At 45.9% G+C, this 17,077-nt stretch overlaps 3 protein-coding genes across 3 annotated transcripts in view; 2 read left to right on the top strand and 1 right to left on the bottom strand.

The window, feature by feature from the left end:
* CAMKK1 (calcium/calmodulin dependent protein kinase kinase 1) overlaps positions 1–959 on the top strand; it is a gene marked incomplete at both ends in the record, with an annotated part of 43,219 nt that extends 42,260 nt beyond the window's left edge. Inside the window, one exon of the mRNA XM_080357364.1 lies at positions 887–959. Coding sequence (XP_080213490.1) covers positions 887–959 — 73 coding nt within the window. The remainder of the gene's footprint in view (positions 1–886) is intronic.
* Positions 960–9,290: 8,331 nt separating this feature from the next.
* MIS12 (MIS12 kinetochore complex component) lies at positions 9,291–11,055 on the bottom strand. The gene has a single exon (XM_080357302.1). It carries the CDS (start codon positions 10,910–10,912, stop codon positions 10,280–10,282), a length of 633 nt encoding a protein of 210 aa, XP_080213428.1. The 5' UTR covers positions 10,913–11,055; the 3' UTR covers positions 9,291–10,279.
* Positions 11,056–11,222: 167 nt separating this feature from the next.
* DERL2 (derlin 2) lies at positions 11,223–17,018 on the top strand. Its single transcript, XM_080357272.1, has 7 exons — positions 11,223–11,350; positions 11,773–11,838; positions 12,661–12,734; positions 13,173–13,266; positions 13,794–13,989; positions 14,546–14,636; positions 15,877–17,018. The coding sequence occupies exons 1-7, from the start codon at positions 11,258–11,260 to the stop codon at positions 15,980–15,982; spliced, it is 720 nt and encodes a 239-aa protein (XP_080213398.1). The 5' UTR covers positions 11,223–11,257; the 3' UTR covers positions 15,983–17,018.
* The last annotated feature ends 59 nt before the right edge of the window (positions 17,019–17,077 follow it).

The raw sequence follows: 17,077 nt of genomic DNA, 5'->3' as shown, positions 1-17,077 counted from the left end.
AGGCTGTGCCAGGCACTGCGGCTGGAGCTGAGCTGAGCTGCGCTGGAGACAGGAGCCTCTACTCCTGCGCAGGGGGATAGATCATCTAAAGAGGGTGATGACAGGCACCAAAGGTGGGGCCATTGCTCAGCCTCCCCTGCAGGGAAATGGTTCACGCTCTGGGTTCAAGGTCAAATATATGACAGGGTTTTGCTGGAGCAGAGGCCGGAGGAGATGTGATTTTGTTCCCAGCCAGACAATAACCCCAGACAAAATCCCCACTTCCCCACTTGTCCATGCAAACTGATTGTCCTGTGGCCAGGCTGGCGTGAGCGAGGTCGGACACCCTGGGAGATGCAGATCCTCATGGGTAGCATCCTTTACGCTGTAGTTATCTTCCCATCTTCATGATGGAGAAACAGGCGTTTTAGGTGCACATCATTCACGGGCCTGCTGTAGGTCACTGCCCTGGCTTTGCCAAACCAAGAAGGACGGTGTCAAGAGGATGGGGCCACATTCTTTTCAGTGTTGCCCAACAACATAATAATGGGCAACGGGCACAGACTGAAACACAGAAGGTTCCATTTGAAAATGAGGAGAAACTTTACTTTGAGGGTGACGAAGCGCTGGAACAGGCTGCTCAGAGTGGTTTGGAGTCTCCTTCTCTGGAGATACTAAAAAACCAAGCAAGTGTTTAGGAACAAGCTGCACAGCACTGCAGTGCATCGAGCTGGGATGTTGCTGAGCTGTTTACATGGCAGCAGCACAACGGGCTGGTTTGTTGCTATTCCCTCTTAGTATTGATGTTGTTGCCCTGAGTTGTCTGTGGCGGGAAAAAAACATCCCCTGTTTATTTCTTGTATCGCTATGTGTCTATAATCTCTTTATTTCCTTGCCGTTCGTGTAGAAAACAAGGGAGCAGAGAAGGAGGCAGAGACTCGGAGCTGCCCAATGTGTGTGAAGATGAAGCTACGTCCTGAAGCTGCCCGGCTGTCGCAGGCTGGTCGTTCACGTGCCGCTGCTGTTGTACCCATCGTGGTGTTGCCTGGCACGCATCTGCCCTCATCGCCAAGTCTGGGGCCTGCAAAGTAAAGAAAAAAATACATATATATATACCAAAATGGACCAACCCAGCAAACCCAGAAGGAGGAACAGAGAAGCAGCGAGGAGAAGAGCGAGTCCTCGGCAGCGCGGCCGGCTCGGCCCCAGGGCGGCTGCGTTCCTCGTGCGAGGTGTCCGTGTGCTCCTGCCCCTGTGCCTTGCTCTCCACTTGTGCTTCACGTGTGGGCTTTGTAGTTGGGTGTCTTGGCCGATGAATGTGGTTTTATTTGTAACGCAGCAAGCCAAACGGTGTCTCCTGGGTTGTTTCCCCCAGAGGCTTTTTCCTTGCTTTTTTGCGTTATCCATTTCAATCATCAGGAAAAAAATAATACATCAGAGCCAGGCCTTATATTCATAGGACAACTGTTTTATGTAATGCATGGGTAAAGCACTTATGTATCCCAAGACACATCCTGCTCCTATTGGAGCTGACGGCAAAATTTCTATGGAAATCAGTTAAATGAGGATGAGATTCATTCTGGAGTGAGCACTGTCACTCTCTATGCCTTTTTTCTTTTATCCCTCAGTTTTGCACAGTGTAAATCCTGCCAGCATCGATGGCTTTAGTCAGGGCAGCGTCATAAAATAGAACTACATGATGTTCCCTGTAATGTGCAATGAGGCTTTGAACGTCGTAGAGCTCGGGAGTGTTGGGATGTGCTGTCACACAGAAAGGCTCAGTGCACCAAGGACATCTGCTCTTCCCAAACATGGGGCTGCACCCATCAGCTGTGCCCGCTCCTGTGTGCATGGACATAGCTCTCAAAGCTGAAAAGAAGTGGCAGGTTTGGGGCGTATTTTAATTAACGGTGATTTCCTTTCCCTCACTCATCTTTAAAATTATGTACCCGATGCTTTTAAACTTCAATTTCCTGACCCAAACTGGGAGAGTTCCCTCAGGTGGAAAATGTTGGTGGAGGATTTTTAGACTAAGGAAAGCTACAGGCTTTAATTTTTATTTTAAGGCTAATTTTTACGCACGTGCTGATGCTGCTATTTTATCCATAGACTGGTTCTAAACTTGGGATTCAGAAGCTTCATCTCTACAGTTTTACAGCAGGTGAAAGATTGCACTTAAAAGGGCAAATGCAGCTATTTCAGTGGCTGTTGACTATATGGACTGTGTGTATTATCAGGAATTTCACTCTTGCACTCAGAGATTAAAAACCAGTGACATCAATCTATCAAAATACATGTCAATATTTTCTCTTGAGCTTTATGGGGTCTGAACATGCCCCTGGGAAGCCAATGGGATTGGATTCTTATTTTATAGTACTTAAATAAAGGACACTATTAAATTTGGTTCCTACATAATCATCTTACTGTCTTTTTTTAGGTTAATCCTGAGGGCTTGGGACTTTGTCCCCTAGTTTTTCATGCGAGGGAATATGTCTATGAGGACTGCTGGTAGTGAGTGGTGTGCTGGTGTTCCCATTCTGGTTACTGCCATCTATTTTGGTGAATCCCAATGTTTTCCTAACTGGGCTTTGCTGCTGGTGCCTTCTGCTCCCCATCCGCATCCTTCAGCCTCCACTCATCAGTCTGCAGCAATCAGTGGGCTGCCCAGCAGCAGTCACCAGCCTGGGCTCTGCCCCACATCTCACCTGTAAATACTGGCAAATCAGGCAGTAATATTGCAGTTAATGTATTTAATTAAGGAAACCTTTAATTTTTTTAAAGCAGACAAAGGGATTGTATCCTGTACATGTTACAGCTCTGGGCTTGTGCTCTGCATCACTCGCATCCAGATGGTAAAATCCTGCTTGTGTTTGTGCGCTCAGCATCCTCCGAGAGCTTGTGCTTCTGCTTCAGGCACATGCTTGGACCTGTTGCCTTGTGATGAAGATTTAAGCACCTGGTAGGAGGGAGTGAGGATGGAGATGGGGACTCAGCAAGCCTGAGAGCATTGGGGGGGCTCTGCAAATGTGGGATAGGGATGTTCTCTGGGTGCAAACTGGTCTGTGCTGGGGACCAAGCACTGGAGTGTCACCAGGTCCTGCTGTGCAGCAAGGGCTGAGTTCAGCCACTCCAGGGAAAGGGTAGGAGCAAACTGTCCTGTTTGTGGGAAAAATGGGCTTTCTCCAGCTGCTGTCCCCAGAACTGGCTGTGGTGGAGCTGTGCCAGCTGTGGGGTGCTGGGTGAGCCCCCAGTCTGCACTAGGTGGTGATCTGTGGATGGGGACACGTCTGGGGAAGTCACCTTAGCCCTGGGAGAAAAGGGAGTACCGGTAATCCTCATCCCCATGGCCTTTGAAGGTCCCTTCCAACCCAAACTGTTCTAAGATTATGTGATTCTTCTGAGGTCTAAGCAATATTTGAGTGGTGCTGAAAGAGCTCCAAGACTGCAAATGTGGGGTTATTTATTGTATTTTTGATATATGGTACAAATAATTTAGGGAGGGAGAGACACTTGGCTAATTCAGTGAGTTGTTGGGGTTATTCTAGTAATGCCTCAGGGGTGGGAACTGCAGGGCACGGCTGCTGAATGCTGTTCTCAGCCTCAATTAATGTGACAACACAAATGATCATTTACAAATTAGCTCTAAGTCATGTTCCTTTAGTGGTAGCTTGAGGTTTGCTTCAGTTTTGGAAGGCAACGGGTATTTTTTTATGATTATCCCAAAATCTACTTTTATCAAAATTGTACTTTCTACTGAAAGAAATCCTTCTGTGGGGGGACATCTGGGAAACGGGGGGTGTCTGGCAAGCCCAGAAAATCCCACTGAAGCTAAATAGCTCTGCACAGCATGGTGTGATAGCTCAAGCTGCTTGTTTGGGGGCTCTAGGGAGAGCAGTTTGACAAATGCCAGAGAGCATTTGCTGCCCTGGAGAAAATATCCATGGGGAATGAAACACAGAAGGTGGGAGCAGCCCATGGTTGGGCAGTGGTGGGGTGGGCCATGGGAAAGCTGATTTTGTGTACATCTGAATGGAACCTAGCAGGGGGGCGGTGTGGATGCTCCACATAAAACAAACTGCAGGTCAGTGAAATTACTCCCAGGATGGAGTTTAATTCCTGATTTATTTCCAGACTCACAGGGAGGAGCTGGAGGGAGGAATTTGACGTTCCTTCAGCACAGCTCTGTATCCTGAAGCCGCCAGCAGCGCCGTGGCAGGGGCTGGAGGAGGTTTTTCCCCATCTCTGTGGTGCGTAAGGAGCTGTTGCATGACGGCAAGTTATGCTTCAACAGTGCAGCTAATGCGAGAGATGCAAAACAAATGCAACAAGGGTTTTTATCTCTGCAGTGTTGTCTCTGGGCAGCTTGGCTGTGTGAGTTAGTCTCATTTACGATCCTGGGCAGCTTCATCAGTGATTTCCATGTGTAAAGCCCATGTGTGCAGTGTTTTGCTGGCTGCTGTGTGTTAGTGTTCTGCTACAATAAAAGATGGTCCTTCTTCAGGATGGGCAATCTCAGCTTTGTGTCAGATGGTGATGGCAGGAAGGGCCATGGAGGGGATGGGGATCTCGATAAGGTTAAAGAAATCAAAAGGAAGGAGGATTGTGTTGCAGGAATACTGGAGACTGGCAAGCAGATAGTGCAGGTTTGTGTGTATCTATAACTTTGGGTACCAAACTTCTCCACTTTACCAGGGCACATTTATGGTGTTGTTTGCTGAGCGAAGCAGTGAAAGGAATTTCTTGCCTGGCCCAGATGCTGCTACAAAAGACCGTGCTCTGATCAGGTCCCTCCCAACTTGAATTAACCTGAATTACCCCACAACTCTGTTATTCTGAATGCAGCCTCCTGTGGGACCTGCCGTTCACCTTCCCTTCCTGAAAAAGGCCATTTACGCTCAGAGTCACTGCTGGCAGATGCCCAGGCCCCCAGTCAGTAACCACAAGCCATTGGTCAAAGTGTTCCAAAAAAACCCAGTGTAAATTTAAAAAAAAAAAATCAACTTTTGGGGATATAATTTGGATCCTCTGTGCCGTAATTTTGCTGCTGTTTCTGATTTATAGGCCTGTTCTGTTAGTATTTAAGTATCTTGTTATACTTGGTGTTAAATATATGACTCTGTATGTACTCTGCTATAATTCAAGCATGATGTATAGGCACTCAGTACTGTAATGGCACGTGGCCGTTACACTGTAAATATGTACCATGAATAGAGAGGCTATTTTTTGCATGTTTTGTACTCTGGAACTGAAGAGAAAAATGGCAATAAAGTCCACGGAAACGACAGTCGGTGTCAGCGCGGTTCCTGGCGCGTTGCTGGCTCTCGCATGCTCTCTGCTGTTCAAGCCCTTTCGGCTGCAGCAAAGAGGCGCGTACAGGGTTCCACTGCTCCTTTTCTCCCTGCGCTTTCCCTGTTGGGCTTTTCCCTGGGTGGAGAGGCTCAGCGACCCACCATGCTTTGGTTCCACATCACGAACTGTTACAGCATCTTGCTGTTATGTGGCCTGTTAAGTTGTCTTGCCTTAATTGCGTTTTTTTTCCAAAGAAACGTGCTGTTTGCTCTGAAAAGGGGTTGTGCTGGACTACAGCCAACTCCGTGTGGTTGTGGAAACCGCAGCAAATCTGCTGGGCAGAACTGGCTGATCCCATTGTGCTCCAGGGACCTTCCCCAGGTGAGGCAGGTGGAGGCAACTGCTCTTGTCTCATTTTTATAATACCAAAAAGAAAAACAAACAGTGAAGGCTTTATCTCATCACCTGTCGTTAATGTTCTGCCCAGACACACGTTGAGCCAAATAACCACTAATGCTAAGCACACTTTTCAATTTGTGGGTATATAAATTGGAAGCATCCTCATCGCTCAGGTGTCACAGTTTTCAGCCTCTTCGGTTCAGCAAACCAGGCTCAGCTTACCATGAGCTGATGTTTTTGGTTTCACAGTCAGGGGACAGAAATGGGGTGACCAAAACCTTTCCAGCCAGGAATGGTCTCACACACAGGCCCAGGTCTTCATCTGTGCCCAGGCAGCAAAACTGAATGGAACAAGAAGAAACTTGGATGCATCATATCCTGATGTGTGTTTTTCCAGCAGAGCTGGGCTGTTTGCTGTTGGGAGGGGATGCGCTGGGGGGTGAATGCTCGGTTTCACTGGATGACCCACATTGTTTTTAGATGAGCTTTGCTATTTTATCTGTATTGGCAGAGTCGCCAAGAGTTGGGCATAGCTTAGGAAATCCCTCACCTCCCTTTCCTCCATCCCTGAAGAAAGCAGGAGCTGCTTTGTGCCCTGAGCCGGTTGTCATGTGCCAAGAAACATCCCGTCACAGAAATGTCCCTGAGTGGGTCCTGGCATCTCCCCCAACAGCCGCGGGAGGGTAAAGAGACACATCTGTGCTTCACATTGGGATGTAACAGTTCATTTTCCTGTTCTGTTTGCAGCAGCAGGCTGCACACGGAGATGACAATTGGTGTTTCCCAGCAAACCACACTAAGACAAAACCTGCTATTTATTTTGCAAACTCTGAGCAAAAAGCACTTTGTGGCCCTGTTACTTGTACCGAGGCATACAGTGATGAGCATCACTTAGGCAAAGTTCTAATTGAAAGAGAGGGGGGTTACTTGAATTTTATAAGCCATGCAGCTCTTTCTCACCTGGGGATGTTCATTCCTAACAAGTCCATTCTTTGCATTTTTGTTGAGGAAATGACCCTCCCTGGGGTGACGATGAGGACGGAGGCTCCATCTCTCCCAAAATCACGGCAGAAGTGTTTGGGGCTCAGTGGCTGCGATGGCTATGGGCTGACTCGGTGCTGGAAAGTTGGGGACAAGCTCCATCACCATCTCCTGTGGGCTCAAGGCAGCCACTGAACATCACTTTAAACTTCTTATCCTCTTGGGTTTTTTTCCTTTGGCTTTTCTAGCTTGTTTCTGGCACACCAACACCAAATTGGTGACTATAGAACCCAAACCCCCTTTGGGGCCAGGTGGTTCGGTGCTGCAGTGATCCTGACTGGCTGAGCCTTAGCAGGTGAGGGAGGAACCGCGTTGCTTTGCACTATCAGAGAAGTCGTTTGTGCGATAAGCTCAGAAAAACATGCCCAGATGTGCCCCAGCGCCATAGCAACAGGGCTGAACCCGCTGCAACCAGCACCACGGAAGGAAGGAAGGAAAAACCTCCCTGTAGGAGGGACAGGCAGAGGCTCGAGGGTGCAAACAGGGACATCAAGGCCTCATTAACGCATGAGCACATTTGTTGGATTAATGCTATTGCCCACTCCCACGCTGGGTAGATTAATACCCCAGTGTTTTGGCAGGGAGTAAATAAAATATTGAAGTCACATAATTGCTCCCCAGGGCTGTAGCATTCCGGTCTCACCGTCATGGGTCATGTCGCTGCCACCGTCCTGTGTCCAGCCCTGGGACATGGTCAGTGATGTGTCCCAGGCCAGTAAATGTCCCCAGGGTTTACGGTCATGTGCAAATCTTGCTGGGGGACTCGATCTGGGGTTTGTTCCAGCCAGATAAATGGTTTGCAAGCCACTCCTCCTCATTTTCTTTTAAATGGGCTGTGTTTCAAAATGGATTTCTTGAGCAGTAAATTATGATTTAGTGCTTATTATAACAGTCATTAAGACTTGGTTTCTGCTGTAGCATTATACCAAATACTAATTATTAGAAATTAAGGTGGCAGGAGGGAATAATATTCTGAATTGTGTAAGTAGGAGTAATAACAGCCTGGGAGGTATAAGTGAGACAAAGCAGCAGGTGAATTCCCTTTCTGCGGTGACATGAAAGGTGATAAAATCCCCAAAAGTTGGTGTGCAGGAGCTGCAGCTGCCCAGGTAGAGGGGGTGCTGGGAGGTGCTGGGGAGCTGCCGGGGGACGAGGACAAAAATAATCAGAGCAGAGTGGTCGCAAGTGTGTGGCCATCGGGTCCAAAGTGTCTGGTTTTGGGCATCACTGCCTGGTGGGATCCATCCAGGGATGTGAGCTCCAAAGGCTCCATCTTGCCTTTACGTTATTTCTCTAGTTCATTTGATGCTTTTATTCTTTCCCCTCTTCCAGGCTGAAGTTAAGTCCTCTATGATGATTTACAATAAAAGCTGGGAAGATGTTTCTGCTGGGCCTGATATTAGATGACAGCATGTCCTTTAGAAGCTGCGGGTGTGGGTGCTGGTAAGTATTTGCTCCCCGGGCTTCAGACATGGCCTGTCCACCTCTATTTTTTGTGGCAGTGGAGGCTTCTCAGGACTGTATTTCGGGACAGGGGAGCCTCTTGCTTAGTCTGGGCCAGCCAAAATACCTCTGACAGAAAATCTTTTGGCATACCATTTTTTGGTTTTACTTTTCATCATTATAATGGCTGGTGTCACATGAGCATCTTCTCCCTGCCCCCTTGGTCCCTTCAGCTCCGCTCTGGGACAGGGACAGCAGTGGCACTCCTGGGGACAGAGGGAGCTGACCCACCGTCAGCCTGAGGTGAAGCAATTAGAGTGTGTGGCTGCCACCAGCATTTCCTGCCTGTAATTAAAGCTTTTAATGAGGAGGCACGTGGTAACCCTCCTTGCCCTGGCCCCGGAGCGGCATTCTACCAGGTGTGAGTTTATTAACAGCTGCTAATTACACCATCAATCAGCACATACATCGAGGGCTGCCCTGCCTGGCTCAAAGTGGCCGTGAACGCTGCCAAAAAAGTTCTTAATTGTATTTATTCTTTCCCTTTGCAATGGGAACTGAACACCCAATGTTTGGAGGGTGTTTTGGGGACATCCCTGGGACACGGTGCCGACTCCTTCCCCACTGCGCCCAACCCCTCCTCCAGACTGACGTTAACAGGGAAAAAATGAAGATGCGCTTTTTCAATAAGATTATCTCCATCAGACACTGTATTATGACATTTTTCTACCCTTTTGACTTCAATAACTTTTAAGTCACTAGGTTGTTTTCTAAACAAATAATTTTTACCTGATTCCCTACTTTTCCCTCCTCTCAACTCCGACCCCCACACAGACAAAAGTTCACTACAAAGTCTAGTGCTCAACATCCCAAATTAATTTCCTCTGTGAGGACTTCACGCGTGGCCACCGACTCTCCCAGGTCTCCAGCCGCTCATCGAGGCAACAGGTGTTTAAAGATTCTGGTTTGGCCGAGCTGATTCTGTATAGAGTCTTGAGAAGTCGGTGAAGAAAGAATCACAAAGTATATTTTATGCTTTTAATACATTTTTATTGCTGTAACTTCTAAATCACTCACAAGTTTGATGTCTTTCAAACATCTATCTTAATAAAATAGAAATTAATATTTATATTTCATGATGGGTCTGTACAGTAGACTCAAAACCTGCTGAGGCAAACAGAAAGATGCAGACAGACTGATGTATGGTGAAGGAAGTGCAGATAGAAAAAGCTTAATTCAGTGAATTCAAAGAACTCGAGCACTTCAGTCAGTCTTCACAACATTTGTACATGGAAATCTGATTAAACACAAGTAAAATGAACTTTGATATTTAGTAGAAAAAGGACACCGGGCAACAAAATATCAAAACAAAATATATATACAAAGCACCACAAGCTAAAGCAGAACAAAGCGACTGAGTTGCTCTTTTCCTCCAGCGGGTTCTCTTGGTCTCTGGAGCAGCTTGTGCTCCTCACTTAAAGGAAACACAAGCTGCCTCCTTGCAAACTCATGTGGAGGTAAATAACCCAGATATTTCAGAAATTGGGTTGAAATTCGTTATTGATGCAAACAGATCTATTTCTCATCAGAGCCATGACAACCCTGTTACCATCTCGCTCTTCTCTGTGAACTTCCTTGTTGTTGGGTTTGAAAACACAGTGAACAGCACCTCGGCCTTAACCAGAACCTGCCTGGGGAGCTGGCACAGAGCCCCAACCTCCACATTGCTGGAAACACCAACTCTGAACTGGTATCAGTCTGGAACTTCACTTCCTACAGGTCTTACTTAGGCATCTTTTTTAAACAAATAACCTTACAATAAACAAATGCTACGTTGTGTTCAGAGTTGACATTCATAAAGTCAGGAACGTGCATTCATGGCCAGATTATCCAACCCAAAATTTATTCCAAATCATCAGTTTCAGAGTTACATTCTACAGATTTTTCCTCTCCCTGCCTCTCTTGAGAGGTGCAAAATAGGCGTAAACTGACCATTCAGAAGCTTCTAGTCTAGATCCTGTCAGGAATAAAGGAGTGAGGGATTAAGGCAGATGCTTCCAGAAAGATAAACCTGTATCATTTTAAGCAACCCGTTGAAATTATTTTTACTGCCTTTACAGAATTTCCATCACAACAACTGATCACACCTCTGTATTTTTTTGTTTTTCTCTTCCACGTCTTTCAGCACATCTCGCAGCTTCTTGGAGTTCTGTGTCAAGAACGCAAAGCTTTCTTTGAAGTTGCCGGTCCCGTGCTCCCTACAGACGTTCTCTAGCCCGTCAAACCACTGTAAAACCTTCTCGAGCTCGGCCTGAACCACCTTCTGCTCCTCCAGTTCTGCCCGCAGCGCCTGCCCAGCGGCCGCCTCGGCCCGGTACTGCTGCTGCAGCTGCTTGATCTCGTCCTGCAGCGCCTGGAACTGCTCCTGGCTGTACGGGTACTGCTCGTGGGCCTTGTCCTCGGGGAGAAGCACGTTCTTGGGGATGTTTAACACCAGCTGCAGAAGCACTTTTTCCATCGTACCGAAGAGTTTATCAAACTGCTGCCTCATGAAGAGAAGGAAGTTCTCCGTGCTTTTCCGGATCTGGAAGGGGGTGATTTTAGAGTCGGGAAGGCGCTCCAGCTTCTTCAGGATGACGCTCTCCACCACCAGCATGATTTCGAAGAGGTAGTCCTGGAACGCGATGTAGATGCGCAGCAGGCACGTCTGCGGGGTGAAGCCGAAGAACTGCGCTTCGTAGGCCCGGGGATCGACCGACATGGCGGCGGGGGAGACTCGGTGAGGGAAGGAGAAGCGCAGGCCGCGGGCAGGCCGGAGCTGAGGGGAACCCGGCGCGGCCTCCCACACCGCGACCGCCGAGCCGGACCGACCGCCGCTCTCCCTCCGGCGGCTTCCCGCTTCGTTCGAACTCCCTCAGGAGAGCGGCACCGCCCACAGCCAATCAGCGACCGCGAGCATCAACGTACCGCCCAATCATCAAGCGCTCCAGCCCTTAGGGGGCGGGGATAGCGAGGGGAGCAAACGGGCGCGCTGCCGGCGCCCGTTGGCTCCGCGCAGGCGCACGCGCGTGGCGGAAGCGGAAGCGGCGCCGGGGGGGGCGCTAAGATGGCGTACCAGACCTTCCGGCAGGAGTACCTGCAGGTGCCGCCCGTTACGCGGGCCTACACCACGGCCTGTGTCCTCACCACCGCCGCCGTGGTGAGTGCGGCCCCGGCCGCGCTGCCCCCGCCCAGGCACTTCCGCTGGGGGCCCGGCCCGTGGGCGGGGGCGGTGGGGCCTGGCAGGACGCGGCGAGATGTGGGGAGAGGAGCGGGAGGGGTGGGTCGGGGGGGATGACCTCGGGCCCGCCCCAGGGCCAGGCCTCTTCCACTCAGGGCCCGGAGCGGTGGGATCCCCGGAGAGCAGCCGCTCCAGCCCCTGCCGGCTGCCCGGCTGGAAAGGGGCAAAGCACAATTAAGTAATCTCTACAGCCCCATTATCGCTGTTATCAACGTTCGCTTGTGTTTGGGAGCCCAGAGTGCTGACTGAGTGCTGCCCTTTCTGTCACAAAGAGGGTGTTTAGTTGGGCACATTTATCTATTTCTTGCTGTACTGATTGCATCCACTATTCTCTTTTTCAGCAATTAGAGCTAATCACACCCTTTCAGCTGTATTTCAACCCTGAATTAATATTTAAGCACTTTCAAGTAAGTGTTTTCTGGAGCATGGGAGGCTTTTAAATACGCCATTGAGTTTGCAAGTGCTTGTCTTCTCAGAATTGAGTGACGCAAATGACTGTGACTTTTAACGTTGAAGTTACATTTTAAACTATAAAGCTAGAGTGCCAATCATATTGTAATCATTACAACTTAAAAGAGTGAATCCTGTTGGTAACTGGGAGCTGTTTTGATGGAGAAGTCACTTGAAGTTCTGGGTTGTGATCTAGATTAGGTTCTGGCTCACTTGAGGGTTCTAGACTGGGCTCCAGAGTTGACTTGTGGTTCTGGAGAGGGATTGTGTTCTGAGAGGGGCTGGTCCTAGATTCTAGTAATGGGTAAAAATTGAGCTCCACTGAGATCAATTGCCAGTCAAGAATTCTGGTTTGAATATTTGTTATTTATTATTTCTTCCCAGTGTACTTAGAATTGCATTCAAAATTAATAATATGATAATCATTCTGCAAAATACCTTTTGGGCTCTGCCAAGTCCTGTCAGTCTTTTTCAGGCTCTCTCAGGCTCCTTGGACCCCGTGGGGCCCTGTCCTGCCATGTCAGGCTCTGTAAGAAGGTTTTGTATATAATGGCTGTTACTTTTATTTCTGGCGTGCTGGCTTTATTCCAGCATCCAGGCTTGTGCAACTCTGTAATAAACAACATCTCATCCAAGAGATGGAACAAGAACTGTGTCTTAGTATAGGTCTTAGATTCATTGCCCGTAGAGGACATTGAGTTACATTGTTACTTGCTTTTCTGTTTTGGCAATAAAAATAAACTGTCATGTTTAAAGTCCTTGATTTGTCTTATTTCCAGGTATGGAGGTTAATCACAAACTACTTATTCTTTGGACCAATTGGCTTTAATTTTTTGTTTAACATGATCTTTTTGTATCCTTTATCAAGTTTTTTTTCCTTCTTTGAAAAACAGAGCTCCAGAGTATAGACATGTTGCTATATGTCGCATATAGGCAAAGGTTCCATTCTGTTCCGCTGGGAAGTTCCTGGGAGTTTATTAATGCAAACTCCCCTGATGTCATGAAGGGACATCAGTGGGATTTCTGTCCTAAATTGTCAAAACTTTTGCCGTTAATTTTTGTGGTGTTAAGACATTGTCGTACAAGCCTCATCCTTCAGGTTGGTTCTGACGTGCCGGAGAAAGTTCCAAGTAATATATTTTGCTTCTGGGTCACCCTCTCAGCTGAGACACCCAAAAAGACCCAATTGATTAAGGTAATGGATACAAATTTACATATAAGTTTTTCTGTAATTAAAACTTGTCTGCTTTAAACTTCTTTGCAATCGAATTTTCCTGACCTGCGACTTCAGATATCGTTACTGCCGCATGCTCGAAGAAGGCTCTTTCCGAGGTCGGACGGCAGATTTTGTATTTATGTTCCTTTTTGGAGGACTTTTAATGACTGTATCCTTTTCGTGTTCCAAACTGCTTTAGCAAAGCTAAAGATACATGAATGAGAATGGAAACCGTGATGTTACGTTTATCTTAATTCTTAGGTGATAGAATATTTTGGTTTTAGTATGAGGAGTAATGGTGTTTGTGGAAGTAGTTTTGGATGCTTTGTGACTGTTGCTGTTCAATCCTGGGCTGTTTGTTCAGGCTTTTTACTGCTTGACAGGATTATGGAAATGAGATTAGTGGATAAAATGGGACTGCCCTGGTGTGTAATCGAGCTCAGGCTGTCTAAGAGAAATGCTGTTGTTTCATGTTTTCATGCTAAATTATACTTTAAAGGGATTTTTCAGGCTGCAGGTACCATGAACCTGTAAGTATTGAATTTGTTCAATGATAGGTTTAAATTTACTTGAACATAAGAAAGTAGAGATAAAAACTGTATGGAAAATGTAGGATTACAGGCCAAGCTGTCAAATTCTTCTCATGCTTGACCTCACAACAGTTATTTGGTGAACTATTTTCTTTGACTGTCGCAGCTTTTTGGCCTGTTTGTGAACTTGGTTTTCTTGGGTCAGGCGTTCACAATAATGCTGGTGTATGTGTGGAGCCGCAGGAACCCCTACGTCCGTATGAACTTTTTTGGTCTCCTCATCTTTCAAGCCCCGTTTCTACCCTGGGTGCTGATGGGCTTTTCGTTGCTTTTGGGGAACTCCATCATCGTGGATCTCCTGGGTAAGCAACTGCAAGAATCACGAGGTTCTTTTCCTGCCAGTGTTCTACGTGAAACACAAAATGCGGAAAAATCCAAGGGCTAAGTGCCTTTTATGTAGAATTAGTTCATCCAGTACATTTATACCAGGCTGTTCTGATTTCTAAACCCCATAGCACATTTTGTACAGTAAAAAGGATGGAAAGAGCTTCTGCTGCTTGGACTTTTTATTGCTTGGAATCAGCCCGGGCACATAATCTGATTGTGGGCATCAGACTATTGAAGTAAAATACCTTACGTTAGAATATTTTGAACTCTAATAAGGGCATAACATCGGTATGTTTAATGATGATAATCAGTTGTATTGTGTCTTCTAGTGTTAAGGCTTTCATCTGATGCCAGCATGCTTCATGGGTTTTTGTATTTCTATGTCTCTAATTGTATTTTCTGTGAAAGAATCAATGTGTTTGATTTGGTTTTGATGATTTTTTTTCTGAAAATTCTAGTGAAGCAATTGAAAGCTGTATTATAAAGGAGAAAAACTGAAAAATCACCATTTGACTTTTCTTTACACGCTAGGCATTGCTGTTGGACATATATATTTTTTCTTAGAGGATGTCTTTCCCAACCAGCCTGGTGGCGGAAGGCTTCTGAGAACACCTTCTGTCCTGTGAGTATTAGCGTCCCATCTGGAACGGATGTAGAAAAAGTACTTGTGAGGAAAACTCTTTATAATCAGTCATAGGGACCTCTGGTAAATTAGGCAGCTTGAGACCAAATTGTGGTGCTCTGTGAGACTCTTAGAATTGTCTAAAGCTGAACTGACTCTTTTTTTTTTTGTTTTGTTTTATTTTAACTGGCCTCCAGAAGCCTGGGTAATGAAAATGTCATATTCAGACCTATGCTTAACTTAATTGATGGGTTGTACCTATTTGATTGGACAAGTATCTCACACTGACACATTATTCTTGTTCAGCAATGTGCTGTTTCAGTAACTCCCTTCCTCTGGAAACAAAGTGTCAGCTGCCTTCAGGCTGCCATTTAAATCCTCTTACTTGTCTGTATTTGGAAGGCTGCTTGTGATTCTTGTCTGGGTGTAAAATTCTGGATTTTTTTTGCAGATACTTTAATTTTCTGTTATGTGTTAGCTGTAGTCCTGTCATACCCCTGGTATCTTCTTTTTTCCTGTTCTGAAAAGTTCTCTGAAATGTCCTGGCATTCTGGTGAGGAGTACTAAAGGGATTGCCCTTTAGCTATTCTAAGAACTGTCTTGTTAAACACACTTTTAATTAAGACATTTTGGCTACAATAGCTCGTATGCAGCCTGTGATTTGTTTGTTGATTTGAAAGAATCTACTATATTTTTGTTTGTGGATTAAAAAAAAATCTACAGAGATAGAACCTCTAAAACTGATTTAGAGAGAGTGATAAAATAACCTACAGGGTTAAGCATAATTTCTGTAATAAATAGGAAACTAAAGCCTCTAATGTTGTCCCAAATGCAGATCTCAAGTCTGCCTTTCACTGCCTGCGAGATGGAGACCATACTGCTTGTATTCGACTCTTACTTTGTCCCCATCTCAAAATATGAAGAGTTTTTCAATATCCCACTCATTGTTAGCTCCCTTGTCCTGTCCTGGGAGAACATGCTAGCTGTAGGAAATTCTGCTTACACTGGAGATGGAATTTTTAACTTTCAGCTGAATCTTGTCAGTCTGGGTTGGTGTAGGCACATAATTCTTCCAGATGGCTCCTGGTTGAACAGCACATGTGACTTGGGTATAAATCACTGCTGTTGAGGGAGCGTGCTGTACATGGGCAGAATTTGAGCAGTCTCGGTCTTATTGTGAAACATGCTTTCTAAAATTAAAAAATTATATATATATATATATATATATATTGTTTTCCAGGAAAGCAATATTTGATACCCCGGAGGATGATCCTAATTACAATCCCTTGCCAGAAGAGCGACCGGGTGGATTTGCCTGGGGAGAGGGTCAGCGCCTCGGAGGGTAACGAGTGTCTGTGCCAAAACCCAGCGCCAACTGGGAGAGCCTGACCTGAGTGAAGTTCCACACTGGGGACTCTCTCCTTCCCCATTGCAGAAAGGACACTTGTTGACAGCTCTATGGGTTTGGATACAAGCACTTTATGAAATCGCAGTCTAATCCAAGACACTTCCAGGTTACCAGTGTCTTTCCCAGTAAGGGAATTTATTGTGCTGGTAATGAAAATATTGATCCAGTGGAGCCAAAATAACTAAAACTGGAAATGATTTCCTGTCAACTACAGTTAACAAGACCATGCATACTTGTTTAAAGTGATTTATAAAGCTTTTTTTTTTTTTTTATTTCCAAGTATTTGATACAGGAAACTATACAGGAAACTTTACAGGGAACAAAACCAACCTTTTGGTTTGAATTATTTTTTTTTTATTCTTGGATAAAACAACTACAAGATGGTTGAACATGTGAGTCCCTATTTCAATGGCAAAAGGTTTTTTAATCTGAGATGCTATTGTCTCCAGTCTTGTTTGAATTGTAAGAAATGCAACATGTTGCATAATGCATAATGCATTTTGCCTGTTAGGTTTTGGGAATGCGCCTGTGTGTGGGTACATTTGCAGGCTGAGACTACATTTTGATGGCTTTTCCCCCAAAGACTGGGTGTTCAGATGACCAGGTTTGAATCTTGCTGGTTTGTCTAAATAGGTAGTTCTAAAAAATCTACCCCCACAAACACTTTAAATGGTTATCAAGTGGCTTGGGGTACTAGGGAAAAAAACTTGTCTGGAGTCAGAACTGCTCCAATATCTCAGATGATGAGTTGAATAAAATGTCTCGTGGATCCTTTTTTGTTAATCTTTTATATAATCTTGTAGTCTTGAGACAGCTGGTGGAAAAGCAGAGGTTGGAAAAAGCAAGTCCCGGAAAAGATGGCATTCATGCAAGCTTTGCCCACCGGTGTGTCTCAGAACTGCTAGGAAATATAAATAAGGAGCCACACAGGGTATTTGGAGCGCAGTTCAACTCGTTGCTTTCTGTCAGTCTCAATGCTATGGATTATTCTAGGTAACAATTATATTGTAATAGGTAAAAAGAGATATAGTTG

Source organism: Nesoenas mayeri (genome assembly GCF_963082525.1).
Source record: "Nesoenas mayeri genome assembly, chromosome: 20".
NCBI classification, from domain to species: Eukaryota; Metazoa; Chordata; class Aves; order Columbiformes; family Columbidae; genus Nesoenas; species Nesoenas mayeri.
The sequence above is the reverse complement of the archived record's forward strand: the minus strand, read 5'-3'. Positions and strand labels throughout refer to the sequence as shown.